At 40.0% G+C, this 16,928-nt stretch overlaps 1 protein-coding gene across 2 annotated transcripts in view; it reads left to right on the forward strand.

Moving 5' to 3' along the window:
* zgc:63587 (uncharacterized protein LOC393431 homolog) overlaps window positions 1–16,928 on the forward strand; it is a 37,129-nt gene that overhangs the window by 10,788 nt on the left and 9,413 nt on the right. For both annotated transcript variants that reach the window (XM_036578826.1, XM_036578828.1), the window contains 2 exons: window positions 1,822–1,956; window positions 2,091–2,208. In XM_036578826.1, coding sequence (XP_036434719.1) covers window positions 1,822–1,956; window positions 2,091–2,208 — 253 coding nt within the window. The remainder of the gene's footprint in view (window positions 1–1,821; window positions 1,957–2,090; window positions 2,209–16,928) is intronic.

Raw genomic sequence — 16,928 nt, forward strand, 5'->3', positions numbered from 1 at the left:
TGTGTGTGTGTGTGTGTGTGTGTGTGTGTGAGCTTTAGACAGTTGGCTGTTTGAAAGAAAGAGCAAACAAAATGTGGGTCAGATTGCTTCCCACATTACTTATCATGGAGCACTTGTTCCCTCTGCAAATTAAAATGAAATACGACTGGTTATTCATACCTGCAGTTTGCTGTCTAGCTGTGGAATGCTGAGAATGCTGTGTTTGATGAAATAATTTCCTCCCTGCTGCACCCTCAGCATCTGCACTGGCACCGACATGCACCTGCCTACATACGGTCGTTTTCTCTTTGTCCTTCTTTTATAAACACTTTTCCTTAAGGCGTACTTGTCCTTGTTTTGGTTGCAGACATAAGAACATAACAAAAGGATTATATTATCTGTATGTCTGGGCACCAAAGGGACGGAGACAATTCCTCTGAGATGTGTGTGGTGTGGATTATGGGCATTAAAACAGTGGAAGATGGGCACCAGATAACTGGAAAATATAACTTGTGGTGACTCCTGAGAGTGTTTGTGTGCACCCTGATCGCTTTTTTGTCTGTGTGCTGGACTTGAACTTATACACAGTGCACTTTTCTGGCACTCAGCACTGCAGAATTAAACATTCTGTCTCTCAGTGCAACTAAGTGATCCCATCAGATCAATATAAACACCCTTTTGAGTTGAATTCAGAGTGTTAGAAAAGAAGATGGGGGGAAAAATGCTAACCTTTGCAGTGCTGTGGGTCTCTGAGACCTGTCTGTAGTTTAAAGTGGTCAGCCACTACAGTTTTAACCTGTTTCTTTATGTGTATTAAGTGTTGTGTGTGTTTGTTATAGAGGTATCATTCACAAACTTAATTTTTTTTATGTAGTTAGGAGTGGGCATTATGCTGAAATTCATTGTTATTGTGATAAACTGTGTCACAATATGCTTTTATTGTGGTTAATGTGGATTGTACTGTGGATATTGCCAGTGCTTAAAGAGCATTGAACATCTGCATGTTTTATTACTAAGAGAGCATAATTTGTTCTGTTTAGTTGGAGTTAGTGCAGTGCAGTATGTGACACATTGAAGAAAAGTCATTGTATTTATGGTTTTTGCTGGTAATTTTACATGTAGCACTAAGATTTTCCAAATTGGCAAACTAAATATCATGAGACACATTCTGTATGTTGTGAAGTATCATGATATTGTATATTTGCCAAAGCCAGACCTACACTACACCATTTTAAGCCCAATTTTAACCCCAATTTGCCTCTTCTGACAAATTTTGACAAGCAGATCAGGAGCTTGATTGAAAGTGGCTGACAGCATGGCTAAAGTTGTAGTATGAGAGGAAAATAATTTTTAAGACTCAGAATGTTCATAACTCATCTAGTGTCAGATGGTCAGCACTGTAACTGAACAAGAAATTCAGCAAGCCGGAGAGCTTGAGAAGAAAAAAAAAGGGGAAGAGACATGTACATGTGCTCTGTATGTGCAGCAGACCACAAAGATGCAGGAGCTTCTTGTCGAACTTTGGCAAATACCCAGTTGCCTTTATAATGTTTATGCACAGTTTGTGTTTTTGCTACTCTTCTTTTGTGTGGAATAAAGCACAAACATTTAGGTTTAGGTTTGCGTCGCACAATAAAGGCGAGATTTGGGATTTTGAGTGCTGATTTGTATGTGTGATATCCTCTCTCAGCCTAATCGTCTGAAGTATGAGCCCTTACAACAAAAAGACAAAAAAGTCTGTGAAAGACTGACATTAATTGCATTATTTTTTTGCAATCCTCAGTGCTTTTTGTCCTTTGCATTACTGTACATTTACAATGTTTTCTTGTGTTTTGCCATCAGCTTTAAGACTATCATCCAGTACATTGATAATCAGTTTGAGCGCTACCTGCATGATGAGAGTGGCCTGAACCGCAGACACATCGTGGACAACAGAGTTCACTGCTGCTTCTACTTCATATCTCCATTTGGACATGGGTAAGTCTGTCAGGCATGGCTTCTGCTGAGGGAAAAATAAAAACTTTAATTTTTTAGCATTTAAAAGCAACAACTAACTATTCTAAGTCTCATTTTGTCTTTGTAGTTCTGTATCTGACTGTCTGTCCTTGTAGACTGAAGCCCCTGGACGTAGAGTTCATGAAAGCCATCCACAGCAAAGTGAATATTGTCCCTGTCATCGCCAAAGCCGACACTTTGACGCTGCGAGAGAGGGACCGCCTCAAGCGGCGGGTGAGTGAGTGTGTATGCATGTGCATGTGCGTCTCATTCCCACACAAACATGGCAGGTGAGGAAGTAAATGCGAACATACACTCATGTTTGCGTGATTGTTATCATTAATAAAATTCCTGACACTTTGGCCTAGAGACAACTATGCAAATGGGCTATTAGCCATGTGGATCATGTGTTGAGGGCAGCGCCTGCACTCTTCTCTGGACAATAGTGGACGCACTTTGATTTTTGCAGATGCTTCCCTTTGCCCCCTGAGCACACACACACACACGGAGACCCGTGTACGCTCCCCTGGGTGTGAAGCTGGACATTGGCCAGGAATCGGACTCCCGGCACGCTCTGTGCTTTCCTGCTGATGTGTCAGTGAGCAGATGTGTTATGTACAGTAGAACTGGCCTGCTTTACTCAGATTGCATTCTGCTGTTATCAGTAATTCCACAGGAAAACACTAATATCCCTCTAAAACGCTTTATCTCAACTGCCCGTCTGGCCTGCTTGGCCTTATTTTCCATATGTTGAGTCTTTATCTGCTTAACCTGTTAAAAGCTGTAACAATCATTCAGTTGAACGATATATCGAACGAAATATCATGGATTAAAGTGTACCTTCTGAAGGAATCAGCAGTGAGTAGATTCTAATGCGTATTTTACACTCCCCTACAATAAGAAATAGTCTGATGAACCACTTATGTGCACTTTACTACATACAACATAATACCTTTTTTAAGACGCTATGATTTGTCTTTATCCATTAAGGTATTTTAGAACCTTTGGAAGGCCTGTTATGTCAGTTTTTTTTGTTTGGGCTTTTTAAAAACTCTTTACTTATATTATAATAGGTGGATTAATAATTCATAGTGATAGCCCAAAACGCATTGGTGTTGCGGTTTAAGAAGGGAGCAGGAACATGGAGCTGAAATCTGTTCCATTTCAACCCTAGGTTTCAACAGTTAAACTGACAGCTTGTATTTTGTGGGAGAGAATGCGGTTTGTTCGCGGGCGCAGTATGTTTTAGAAAGAATGTAAATAGGATTTCCTCTCTCTCAAATCTCTCCCTCTCTTGTCTAACACAAAGACCTCCTCTAATGAGTCATCTCACTGCATGAAACAGTGTCTGCCTTTGTGTTACTCTCAGAATAGAAAAAAATAATGTTAGCCTCATAGATATCTGAGGTGTGTTTATGGCAAGATATTTAAGAATGAGTGTACTGTTTGTATATACCTTTGGGACAGTGCCTAAAAATTAAATTCTTAATAGATTTTGACAAAAATAATATAAAGTCTGCATAAGAGAACAGGGTCTTAACATAGAACCAGTTAAATATGCAATTCCTCCACTGAGAGGAAACTGCCGTGTGTTAGGGTACTAGCATTGCGATTATGTTGTATTGCAGTATGCCTTACAATATATTGAAAGTGCTTTGTTGAGTCTATAATGTAACATGGTTAAAAAAATTGACTAAACTAGTTTACTTCTGTTGGATTACATGTGATTGTGTAATTGGTCCAGGTGTTCACAACATGCAGAATTACGACTGATCAGAGAAAACATTTGCATATTGTAGCCCTCTATGACATCAGTGTTGCAGGGATCAATATTGCAAAAATATTTAACAAGTTATATATTGTACAGCGTGAGTGGGACTTGTTACTGACTAGCCAACTTCTGTTTTTTTAGGCTAACTTTTTTACTAGAAAATCTAGTTGAACACTGTTCATGTTAGGTTAGCTAACAGCTTTTTCTAAAATTTTCATCTTCGTTTTCCGCTTTTATTCATTTGCTATAATGAGAACCACACTGCTCAGCTCATAATACAATGATAACTGGGCATAGCTTTTATCTTAAGTGTGACCGTTAAAAGTTAATATGTTACAAACTAATAATCTTTAACTAGAGCCTTGGATGTGCTACATGACTTAAGACCTAACAAGTGAAAAAAGACTGCGTATCTCACACTATCCAACAAATTTCTGCACATTTTTCTAACTTCTTTAAGGGTTACATTGTACAGGTACTTGCTTGTGTTCCCAAATATGCTGTATACATGAATGTCTGTTGGCGGTTCATTCATTCATTCATTCATTCATTCATTCATTGGTTCGTTCATTCATTCATTCATTCATTTATTTGCCATGTTTCTTCTCCAAACTCACAGTTTTCTGGCTCTTGGTCCGTCGTTAGTTATACCGCATGAAAAAGATCCATTCGGACTATGTCATTAACCAGTATATACAGGAAGGGTTTGGCTGCGGACATGCAGTCTCAGCCTGATGTGCACCGCCGGCCTATAAATGACGTCAGTGCACGCTCTGCCACTTCAGTGTTTTGTCAGTTTCAGTAGCAGAAAGAGCAAACCATGTAGGCTTCTGTTGGGCTACATGTGTTACACTGAATGGATTTTAGCTTTGTCACGCTGATAATAAAGGAATTAAAGAATATGGTAATTTATAAAGTAAAACCTACTACAATGATATTAGACATTATGTTGTGTTTATTAATGGAAAAAGCAAACAGGCTGCTGCTAAAACTGAAATGAAAAATGTTTTAAATGGAGTTCTCTAGCTATGGTATGTATGGAAAGTGGATGAAGTGATATTGTTAATGAGAGTTTTCTGTTTCTATGATACTGTTTTAAGTTTACTCTTGACTCACTGAACAGAAGCAGCTATGTAACATGCCGTTGTGCCGCTTCTGCCTTTTGTGGCAGAGAGTGCATGTGCACGTGATGTCACTGGGGCTGAGAGTGCTTCTGGCTGAGAGTGCATGTCTGCAGGCAGACTCTATTAGTATATACTGCTAGATCACATCAAGTCAGGTACAAAATTAAATGTTTGATGTACATTGCCTGTTTTTCTCTCTCACCTGTCAACTCCAAATGCCACAAAACCTGCAGACCACAGCCAATCAGCACAGACTCACAGCTCTGACTGAGAATTGGGGCTGAAAATCATGTAACCTCAGCTTTAGTTTTCGTCAGCACTTTACTGCTCACCTGCTTGGTTATGATCTGATATCTCAGAGCATTTCGCTTCAGCCTCCTTAAGTGCTTTGTTTTTTACCTTCTGCTCATTGCATTGTTTTTTCTTTCTTTTCTTTCTTTTTTTGCAACATTGATAAGGAACGCAAACACTAATGAAATCTGTAGAAAACTGCCTATTGTATCAAAAAGCGCAAGATTCATACCACCCTACCCCTTTGAGGAAACTCACTAGCTGGTCAGTCACAGTCAGCAAATTGGGACTATACCATTTGAAGATTTGACCTCTGAATTACTAAACATATAGAATTGTTTGTAACATTTGCAGTTTTAGTGTGTGATTATTTGTAAGTTTATACGTTAGCCCACCACAATAATTCTCCCAGCTCTCCCGCAGTAGGCCTGCGCAGTTCTCCCAGGTGTGGTTTGTGTGTGTGTGTTTGTGTGTTTGTGTGTGTGTGTGTGTGTGTGTGTTAGGTTAATCTCTATCTCTTGTGTCTCAGTAGGTTGTCTGTCGTTAGTTGTGCTGCATGAAAAAGGCCCCAACGAACTTAAGGCAGTCACAAAGCAGCTGGTAGATTAACCCCCATATAGGGACACAGCAGCCTGAGGGTGACCACCCCACCCCACCCTTCAAACACCTGTTTGTTACAAGCACATACACACGTGCTTTAATATGACTGAAAATGAAAAGGGTGTGCTTGTTTTTTAATACTCTGTTGTACTTCATCTGTGCTATTTTGCTGGTCGTTTGACCCCATCAGATAGTCAGCATTCCTTGGCTTGGTGTGTTTGCGTGTGCACGTGTGAGAGTACACGTTGAGCCTCATTAGTGTATGGCGTTTTTGGTGGATTGTCGCAAGATATGACCGATGCAATCTGGTTGTCTTCCTGCAATCACTCTGTGCTTTTCCTCCCAGTGACATCCTAAGGTGGGTTCGGCAAAGCCCATGTTGACCTTTGTCCACACTTAACCAGAGTGCCAAGAATGAGGTCATGTCACGAATGTCCACAGCAGCTAAGGTGGGCTTGTTTCTATGATTTGATAAAGCTCTTATATATTTGGACCGAGATGTTCAGCAGTGATAAACATAATCATACAATTACATTTAGCATAATGTTACATTCGAACGTAGTGGTGTGGGAATAAAAGATAAGATTGAAGCAATTGTTGTTTTCCTGCAATCACTGCATGCATTTCCTGCCAGTGAAGTCCCAAGGTTGGTTGAGTCAGGGCTGCCCCAGCCTTTAGCCTCTAGGAGCCAAACTGCCCAGACTGACTGCAGAACACACACGTTGCATTTATGATTTAACACACACACACACACCCCCAGAGTTTTTGTGAGTGACCAGCTGAGCTGTTTTGCTGTCATTCTAATGTGATTGTCTTCCTGGATGGGCCATTAAGCACAGGGAGTCAAGGATCTCGTTTGTTGACTAGATGCCATGTATATAGCCGTAGCAACACTAAGTGCTTTTATTTTTAGTTCCTGTTATTTGCTTGTTTCCTCGATTGCTTTGTAGTCTTCCTGCAGGTGTTTTTTTAATTGTTCTTAATACCATGCACATGCCTGCATGAAAGAGTCAGTTTATTCTTGTTTTATACCTTTTATTTTTGTGCAAAAGAGGTGGATTGATGCAGTAACTTGCCTTTAGAGGTGGCACGACACTGACATTGAAACTTTGAGTACTGTCCCATGCCGATGCAATATTTAGAAAAAAAAACAACTAGGCTTTAAAATGAGTTTTTTTTTAATTGACACACTTCACTTAAGGAATGGTTTGGTAACAAATTAAATTTATGCGATTTTCCGCTTACCCTAGAAATAGCTGAGGTGTGTTTGGTGTCCAAACTTGGCTTCTTTAGATAAGCGCTTGAGCAACAAGGCTGATGTTGCTAACAAACACTAAATGCCCAAATCTTTTCCATAAACACGTTTGCGATTTCTGTCGTTTCTATTTATTAACAACACTGTGTAATATCACGAGTGTTAAAAAAAACCAACAAGCCCATGTAGAACAGAAAACAGCCTGATTCAGAAAGTTTGGTGGACACTATCACGGTTATTGTACTATTGTATTATATTCTACTGCACATTATTCTTTGTATGGTAGTTATTATATTCTTACTATATGTCTTTATGCATCTCTATTTATCTATCTGTCTGTCTGTCTATATGTCTATCTATAAAAAAATCTGCCAAGTCAGTTGTGACCCTTTGCTCGTGTGAATTTTGTTCACAGCTTTTGGTTTGTTGTTAAATATGTCAATGTGAACACTAAGCAAACCAGAGGAAATCAAACTATAAACATAAATGCACCTCAAAAGTAGACCGTCATGCTCACGCTACTCAAACAACTCTATTACCTCACAGGAAGGAATACTCAGCTAACAGCATGACACAATACTGTGTGAATGTGTGGTATTTCAGGCTTGATTTGATCAGATTCATTCTCTTTTCCCCCCTGCAATATCTGATCCAGCATTTCTTGCAGATATTGGCCGTATACAGATACCCATCTTCACCTTTATACCATCTCTACTTGTAGTTGACCCATTGAAGAAATTCCTGCATGTGCTTTTCTTTAATGAATTCGAGTGACCTGCACATTCCTGCATGGCAGAGTCAGTTTATTCCTTTTAGTTTTCTGCAGAAGAAGTGGACTGGTGCAGTAACTTGAAAATAATCATGGCTCCATGTCCTGGGTAGCATTATGTAATCTCATTGGCAGGGTGAGCTAGAAAAACCTAATAGCATTAAATGCCAGACTTCCTGAATATACCGTTTGAACAAGTTCATGTTTTTCTCCAGTGGAGATTGTTTGTATTCTCTCACACCATCCCAGAGTGTCCTGATAAATAGCTACTTTGCTGTCCTATTTTCGCTGTGCTGTGTGGATGGTGAACTAATGGGCCACTTTTGGCAGGAACCTTGCTTTAGTATGCCAGGTTGAGCAGGGCAATGGAAGGGCAAATGAGCGAGTCTTTCCTTCTCCTTGTGCTGATGTCAGTGTGACTGCAAAGTTTTCCAAAATCTCGACAGCCCTAGCCTGGAGTGTGACAAATGACCCATTGTGCCAGTGTAGTCAGTCTGATATCTATCTTTTTATTCTTTTTCTTTACCCGCTATTTTCTCACCATGCATAGCAAGCCCTCTTTTTGCTTTCTCTCTCTTTCTGAAGAACGTGCTGTCCCACTCCATCTCTCCTCCTCCCTCACTTTATGAAAGGGGAAGCAGCCTGTCCAGAACAATATGGCTTTCCTGAAATGTGTCCGAGCGATTGGCGGAGGGGCCTGGGCAGCGCTGTGCTGGTCTCTTATCGGAGGCCAGCCAAACCTAGCCCCAGTTTCCCTGACCGAGGTCATTGCGACTTGCAGCTCGTAAAGCACTCTGGGGATGATTCACTAGCATTTGGCCTTCCCTTACATCCTGCATTAGGAGTGATACATGCCAAAGAACTATAGACAGTGTTTATATACACACTGTGTTGTATGGCCATTGACATGGTTGCACTTCCCAAAAGCTTTGCAGTGTAATCGTCATGTAGTAAAGTAAATATGGTTATCCTTCAGTCATCAATAACTCTAAAGGTCTGATTTTGAAAATAAATGTAATTCTTCTGTTCAGCTTGGCTCTTCATTCACATCTACTATCATTGACTGTCTGGCTTTCATGCAAAATGTAAAGATTCATTGCAGCAGTTGGAGCTGCCCGCCTCCCACCTTGTCATGGCAGATCCATATTCCTGAGAAAATAGGAGCATATCATTGAGGAAAAAAAAAATTGTCGGACAGCAATTTTTTTTTTCTAAATCATTTGGGCATAGCAGCTACCCTTTACATTGTGTGGAAATTTTATAATGATTGGACCAATAGAAATGCTCCAAAATTGCTTGGAATGAAATCTCTTTACATTTACTTAAATTAAAAGTGAAGAAGGTTTTTACCTTCTACTGTAAAATTGCCATTTTAGATATATTTGTTTTTTTGGACACCAAATACTGACAGACCACTAGTCTTATTGTATAGTAATGGGCATTCTGTAAACTTCTAAAAATAAAATGCCAGTTGGGTTCTAATGATTGAGGTGTCCTTATGGCCTCTGCAGTCCTGTTCTCATGTCAGTGGATGCTCTCAGCAGTACAGAAAGAACATGAAAACACCTCTATGTTTTGTAGCTGTAATCTGTGAGTAACGTTGCCATAGCTTGCAAAGTTTTGTTGTTGTTGTCGCCCAATACCCTCTGCTGCTGTTAAAGCTTTCCTCTCATTGTCCTTTGACTAGAATGCCCCAGCGCAACAATCCTGAACAATCCCAGAAGATTTGTGCGTATGTGTTTTTTTTTGAGTGATACAATATGTTTGTGTGATTTAAGTGCTGTGTTTTGTTTTTGAGGTGGGTGTAGCCTGTGACTAGCTGTGCAGTCATGGTTTGTGGTGCAGTAGCAAGACTGATTGCTGATTGATCCTGATTAGGTCACATGCTGTAAATAGATGACCCACGACCTCACATTCACCTACCACAACCATCTAACCTCTGAAATGGAGGGTGTTATGTTGTGTGCGCACTCCCTTTCATAAATGAGTGCTGTTTATTTGGCTTCTCTTACAGCGTGATTGCACCCTGGCAAATGGCCACTTGCACACAGTACTCACTCATGGTAAAAATAATAAATACCCATTACTGACAACACATACACTCCCACTCACTGCAACCTGCTTCTCAGAACTACAATTTAACCTGCTGGATAATGGCAGTATCTGCAAAGGCAGTTTGTGTTTATTTCAGGAGGTGGCCATTTTTCAGAGCCAAATTTCTGATTACTAATCATAGACTTTTCCACACAATAATATAGCTATTTTTGTTGCTGTGCCTTTAAGACTGACGTATGTAAATTAGCTCTATCCTGATTGGCTATCCTGTATTGTGTCTCATTCAAAAAGAAGTCCAGGCTGAAACACTACTTATAACTTCTGCATAAATGGGCAGGGCAGCTATAGGTTGAATAGGTTGGTAAAACAGGTTTCGTTTTACAGATTAGTGTTCATATATGGACTGTGTGGACTGAGTGGTACATTTTGAACCATAAACTAACAGTGTTTATATACCACATCAAACAGTGTACCCCATTTCAAATAAATGAGGAAAACTTTGGTTTTCCAAGATGTAGGCCCTTTAACATCAGTCTCGAGTGATCTGATAATAAGTGTACGGCAAGACGTATCTTGATATATATCTTGAATCCGTCTCCAGTGACCACTTCGAATGGGTTTTGTGACTGGAAGAAATGTACCTTGCACATTTACATAAGTCTCTGGCTGCATGTATATCAGACCTGCCAGTCCTTGTTCGTGTAAATGTAAAGGCTGTTACAAACATTTTTCTAACTTGGGATATGAGACGAAAAAACAAGCTATGCAGCTACTTTTATCTGTGCTGTGATGACGCAGCTGTTTAAGGCTGTTCTTTGACAGTATTGAGAATGCACTGATGCGCTTTAACGCTAACACTACAAGTGTTGTGTGGTTATGTGAATACCTGACCACCAAAAGTGGTTTGAGTGATCGGATCATAAGGAGTCACTGCATTGTGCCCCATTCACCCCTGTACTCGGTGCTGTCCATTTATGATCAGATCACCCAGCATACATGATAATGCCAGGTGTAAACAGGGCCTAAATAAGAGCAAAAAACAATTGGATTCTTTTAATCCTTGTATTAAAACTTTCTAAAGCAACGGCTCATTCATTCTTTAATTACGTCATCTTGTGTGAAGGACTCTTCACACAGAGTCTCTTTTTTTGCATCAGAAAAAAAAAAATATGAAGTTGTGAAAACAAACATGCAGATTAATGCCATCTTTCAACAACTGCGATGCTGTGGGTTTTTTTTGTTTGGGTTTATTTTTTTGTTGTTTTTTTTTTTAAGCAGTTTTAGGCAGTTTGATTTTCAGGATGTTTTGAGCTCCATTGTCATGGTTACAGTCCATACAAATGTGCATTACAATGACGGGTCAACTTGCTTGGACAGAGTACAAGAGTTTTTACAGCAAGTAACACGCCGACAAGTAATATTCAGAACAATGTTCAACAGGTTTTCAAGAAGAATCATGTTTTAGAGAATTACCATTTATTCATGCAAAGGACCATTAATACAATAGTTCAAGTGTCGATAGTTCCATAAAACCATCTCCTTTATTAAACCACCCTTCAAGAACTATTTTGTGCACCTTTTGATAAATTCCTTGTTGCTGCAACTCACAGTCCCTTTTTCTGCCTCTTCCGTCTTCTTCATGTTACCGGAATATTTAAACAAATGCATTGGACTTCATTTGAAGGTTCTACTGCATTAAACTTCACATCTGTTCTCTTCATCTGAAAAAATTACTTGGTGGGTGTAGGCCTTAAGCCTAGTCCTGTAGCCTCATTGCCCTCACACACACATACACGCTCGTCCCTGATTGGAATTTGCCGATGCGAGCGTCTTGCTGCACCCCGCTGTCTTTGAGACGCCAGATTAACACAACTTTGATACATGCTGTTACACACACATACACAGTGCCGAGTAATTGGCGAGTCCTGTGGAGTGGAGACTTACATAACACCCCTGGGTATTTTTATGTGAAAGAAAGGCTCTGGAACCTGCAGGTATTCAGTGGTAAAGTCCAGAGCAGGTTGATAAAAATTAAAAACTTCAGAGTTTGTGAATTGTCACAGTCTGAACAGTGAAGTTTGGCCTTTGGCCTTGTTGGATTCTCCAAGGCCTCTTTACTGGGTGGTTTCAGTTTTTCTACCTCAGCCACTCCAAGATGCCTTTTCACACTCATTCTTTTTTCCCTCCACATTGTTGACTTCATTTCTTGTTCAGAGAACATTTGAACTTCCAAGTATTGTTCTAGGGGTTGGCAAGCCGAACTCGAATAAATACTGTACATTTCATCTGCCTGATAAACAAAATGCCTGTTTGTAAGAGAGAGATTTGTTTTCTGATTCCCTGAATGTGCGTGACTGCTCCAAGACTGTATGACTTGTGTGTGGAGGGGGGAAGTATGCTCGTGCTCCAACATGTTGCAGTGTGAAACAGCTATTTTACACCCAATGGCGAAATCCCTGTTTGTACAGTAATAAGGGGGTTGCAGTAAAAGACCTGTATTTATGTTGTTTTCTTGTGTAAGAAAGTCAAATATAGCCTGTCTGTCCATCATATGAAGCTTCTGTTATGCTCAAGAAATTCTTTGGGCCAAGTGTAGAGGCCTGTTCACAATTACCGTCAGTTATGACACAGAAATGACTATCACAGCACGACACAAACAGTGTAGTGCCAGAGTGAGCTACTCAATTAGAGGATTACTACCAGAAGTTAACTATATAAATAGATACATCTTAAATACCTACAATATTTACTACCCGAACAAAAAAGTTGTAATATTATTTCTTACTTTCTTTATACCTCATTGAAACAAATGGAGAAACTGTCAAAGGTGCAGACTTTCATCTGATACAGCATTTGTGTTTGTAATTACATGTAAGTATTTTGAGTTTGATGAGACGGTATTGTACAGTCTTGTTTTGCTGAACCATTAAATATTTATGTTTTTGCCACGTCTTTGTTATTGTTTAACATCAAAACCTACTGAAAATTATTTGGAAGTAAAAGCTCAAACCTGTCAGTACAGACTGTAAATCAAAATTAAATATATAAATCTAATTAACTTTGAAACTGTGTAATTCTTTTGCTTATTATGGAACTACATTAAAATAAAATCGCAAAACAGTCATTGTAGAGTTCTTAGTGTTAATACTAGAAATATCACTTTTTTAGGTGTGTTTCTCCGATAATGCTGGAAATGTCCAATAATGACCTTTTTAACTGAAGCACTTCAGTTAAACTATGAATCTTAAGATTGAAAAAATAAATGATGAAAAATCAACCTGCTCAAATACTCCACCACCTTACAGAAAGATATACATAATTAGCACAAGATTTTTTTTTTTCTTTCAGACTGAGTAGTCTAGATGGGTGTGGTAGGGCCTCATATCTGGTTGATATCAGACTGATATGGAGTGTAGGATTGGGGTTTCTCCAGACAGGCCCAGACCATCAATAAAGGCACCTGGTGAACAAATGTTTGGTGGGCCTCTACCTGCCACCTTTTTTTTTGTGTGGTCAGAGAATTTTTATATGATATCACAGCAAGTTACATGAGGGTTATCCAGCACCACGATAGCAGCATATTAACCTCACTTTTGGTCATGTCACCGGCATAAGCGCATTATTTTCCCAATTGAGACAAAACAGATTTACCCCAGTGAAGATGACAAATTTAAGTCAGACAGCTGAAATGTACATAATAAGATGGAAAAAAGCAAGAAACTTTAAAATCAAATCAGCAAGCATCCTACGCTAAAGCATTTTTTTTTTCTATTTATAGCTTACATCTGATGGTTTAATGCGCAGGACAGTTTGTGGATCAAATCGACAAGTATAATCCAACTTGAGTGGCTGACATTTTATATTTGGAACGGTTGCTGAGCAGTGACTGGATGATATGAAACTGGCCAGCATCAGGATTATGGTCAGCTGTAATATAATGACAGATTTGAAATTAGTTAATTTTTTTCACTGTGCTACTAGTAAAGTTTCGACCATGAGTCAAGACAGCTGTTTAGATTTTCTCATAACTGCCTGCAGGGGGCCCTAGTGGCTCAGGCCCCTAAAACCCATGGGATGATCAGGTGACTGGAAGTCTCTAGTTAATATTGATGTCTTGTAACTGGTGAATTGTAGCACTAATGCACTGTTCATTTCTTTCAAAGCCTCAAGACCTTTTAGAATGCTAGTCTGAAGAGTGTTAGGCTCCCACGCTCTATCTTTAAGACCATGTTGGAGGTGCTGTTTGCTGATGGACCTTCTGTAGCCTTTGGCCCATGAAGCCTCCAGTCATATCTGCCGCTTGAAACGGTTCCCACACTGTAACTTTTCCCCTCAGTTCTTTCTCTCATTCCAGCTCCGCAAACACACGGTCACAACTCATAATGCATCCTTTCACAAACAAATCACGGGCAGAATCGGCGAGGCTCACTTCCTTTTTCAATTTAAAGCAGCTGAGAGACTCCCGTGCCATTGTTACAGGCCCGACTCCAGCGGGCCTCTGCCAGCCACAAGCGGCCAAATCAAACACATTCAGGTCGGCAGAGAGATGGAGAGAGAGAGAGGATGTGTCAGATTTTAGGCCTCCGCTTGGTATGAAGATGGTGCTGTGTTATGCGGTCAAAGCCTGGAAGTAAGCTTGAGTGCACTGTGTCCATAATGAAAGTTACGCTGCGTGTCTACTTGCACTTTTTGTTGCTGCATTCTTTCTTCTCACTGCTGGTATGCATTTCTGTGCCATTTCTGTTGTGGACATGAGGGAAAAAAATAGGACCATATGAAACATCTGGGGCAGTAAACATGCTGTTTGCTGTTTTTTCTTTTTAATTATTTTATGTTACACTAAACTTACAACAGAAATTAAAAATAGGCTTATGGTTTTATGCTTTTCTTAATGTGCATCAGTCATCAGCTCTGTTAATTTTACTAGCAAGCTAGCTGTCTTAGCAAGTAACCTTTGAGCTCTGCATGAGTTCAATTTTGCCTTCCCGCTCAAATGACCTAAACTATATCCAATGAAACAGTTTCCCTTAAAATCTTCATTGTTATGTTTAAAACTAAATATTTTAATTATTATGTAAAACTGTTATGGATTATGGATAAACGCAGTGCCGCAGCTGGACTTATTTACTTAACCTCTTACAGCAAACCCCCTAGTGGCCATTTGGCTTGAATTTTTTAAGTTAATAGAATCAAATAAACCATTTTCTAGAACACTAACTAGTACGCTGTTGCCTCTCTCTGTGTGAAATGTGTTTGTAGTGGGCAAGCTGAGGTTTGAATGCTGATAAGTCCTCACATCAGAACAAGATATGCAGCTTATGGCAAAGAAGCATGTTTGTTTCTTAGATTTTGTAGTTTTTGTGAAGGAAATGTTTTTAAAGAAACAGAAAAATGTGAACATCTATTTAAAAGCTAGAAAGCTACGTGTCCAGTAGCATAGAAGCACCTGCTGTGGAATGAAAACAAGCTCAGTCGCTCTGTCTCCACTTCAGCTCAGAATAATCAGAAGAATAACACACCTCCACCTGCTCAGCCGAAGGTTTGTGGTAGAGTTCTTTATGAAGATTAAAATGTCCCTGGCCGTCTCAGCTTTGGCTGCGTCTTTCTTTTTTTTGCACGTCTTTCCGTCCCAGACTGGCACTGAGACACATTATGTTTTCTGCTCTGTTGTGTTTTACTTTTTTCCGTCCATTGTGAGGCAACATGTTTGTTTTTTCCCCCCTTCACTGGGAGAGCTTTCCCAAAGCTTCAGGATCTTCCTACTGTATGTCCCTGAACAACACAGAAGAACATACTATTCTTTCTTTATTTTTCTTTCTTTTCTTTCTTTCTTTCTTTCTTCTTTTTGTTTGTTTGCTTCTTTGGTCAATTCCTTCTCTCTCTCTCTCTCTCTCTCTCTCTCTCTCTCTCTCTCTCTCTCCTCTGCTTTACTTGTTATTAAAATAAATATTAATAAATAAATACATTCATAAACATATTGTTTTTCTCCCTCTCTCTATCTCTCTCCCCTCTCTCTCTCTCTTACTCTCTTTCTCACTTCTTTCTCTCCCTGTCCCCTCTCTCACTCTTTCACTTTCCTTCTCTTTCATGACCTCTCTTTTCTCTTTCATTTTGCTTTCTGTTTCTCCCTCTCTCTCACTTTTCTCTTTCTGTCCCATTTTTCTTTTCTCTTACTTTCTCTCCCCCTTTTTTACTCTCTCTCTCCTTTTTCTCTCTTACGTTAGGTCTTACTACTTCTTTCTTTCTTGTACACTGACTCCTCTCTCTCTCCCTCTCTCTCTTGCTTTTCCTCTCTCTCTCTCTCTCTCTCTCTCTCATATGGTCCACAGCACCATGTCCACAGTCACGCTCTCTCCCAGATGACCATGTTCTGTTTATTTGAAGAAGGTCCACGCAACAATGACACCCACACAAACACTCACTCACACGCAGTCCTGGCCGGACCTGTCTCACTGCGGCTCCACTGCAGCTCCATGCTGTAAAAACAAGCCTAGTCATAACAGGAGGGGGCTCTGTAAAGGCCAGGGGGAGTGGGGGCTTCTCCCCTATTGAAACACTGTCCCTGCTGAGATTACATGAAAGTGCTCAGAATGTCAGGAAAAGGCTGCTAGCCGCTTTTTTGGCTTCTGTTCTCCAAATCGCATTGTGAACATGCCTCTTGGGACAACAGCTTTGATGTTAGAAAAATAAATCCTCGTGTCTGCTCCCTCCAGGTGCGTCTGAACTGCAGGGAATTTTGTACGGAAAGGTTCTTGATCAAATATAGAGCATGATGCCTGACATGGTCTATTACAGGAGTGAGGCCTACATTACATTGCAATTTTTCTTTTCTATGTTCAGCAGCTCATCTCCGCAAGTCTGCTTGTACATACAAGGTTCTGCTTATATTATTTCAGCACCTGCTCAGAGGTCATTTTGAGTCATTTCCAGGTTTTGGAGACCCATGAGGTCAAAAGTTCAGCCCAACATCTCACCCTGCTCTTCTCAGCAAGACGTGGCTGTTTTGTTATCTTTTGACAAAACTGAGAGTTCTGGCAGTACAGCTGCCGTCATCTGACCCCAATCAGTGCTGATTACCACTGAAGCTGG

This window comes from Colossoma macropomum, unplaced genomic scaffold, assembly GCF_904425465.1.
Source record: "Colossoma macropomum unplaced genomic scaffold, Colossoma_macropomum, whole genome shotgun sequence".
Classification (NCBI taxonomy): Eukaryota; Metazoa; Chordata; class Actinopteri; order Characiformes; family Serrasalmidae; genus Colossoma; species Colossoma macropomum.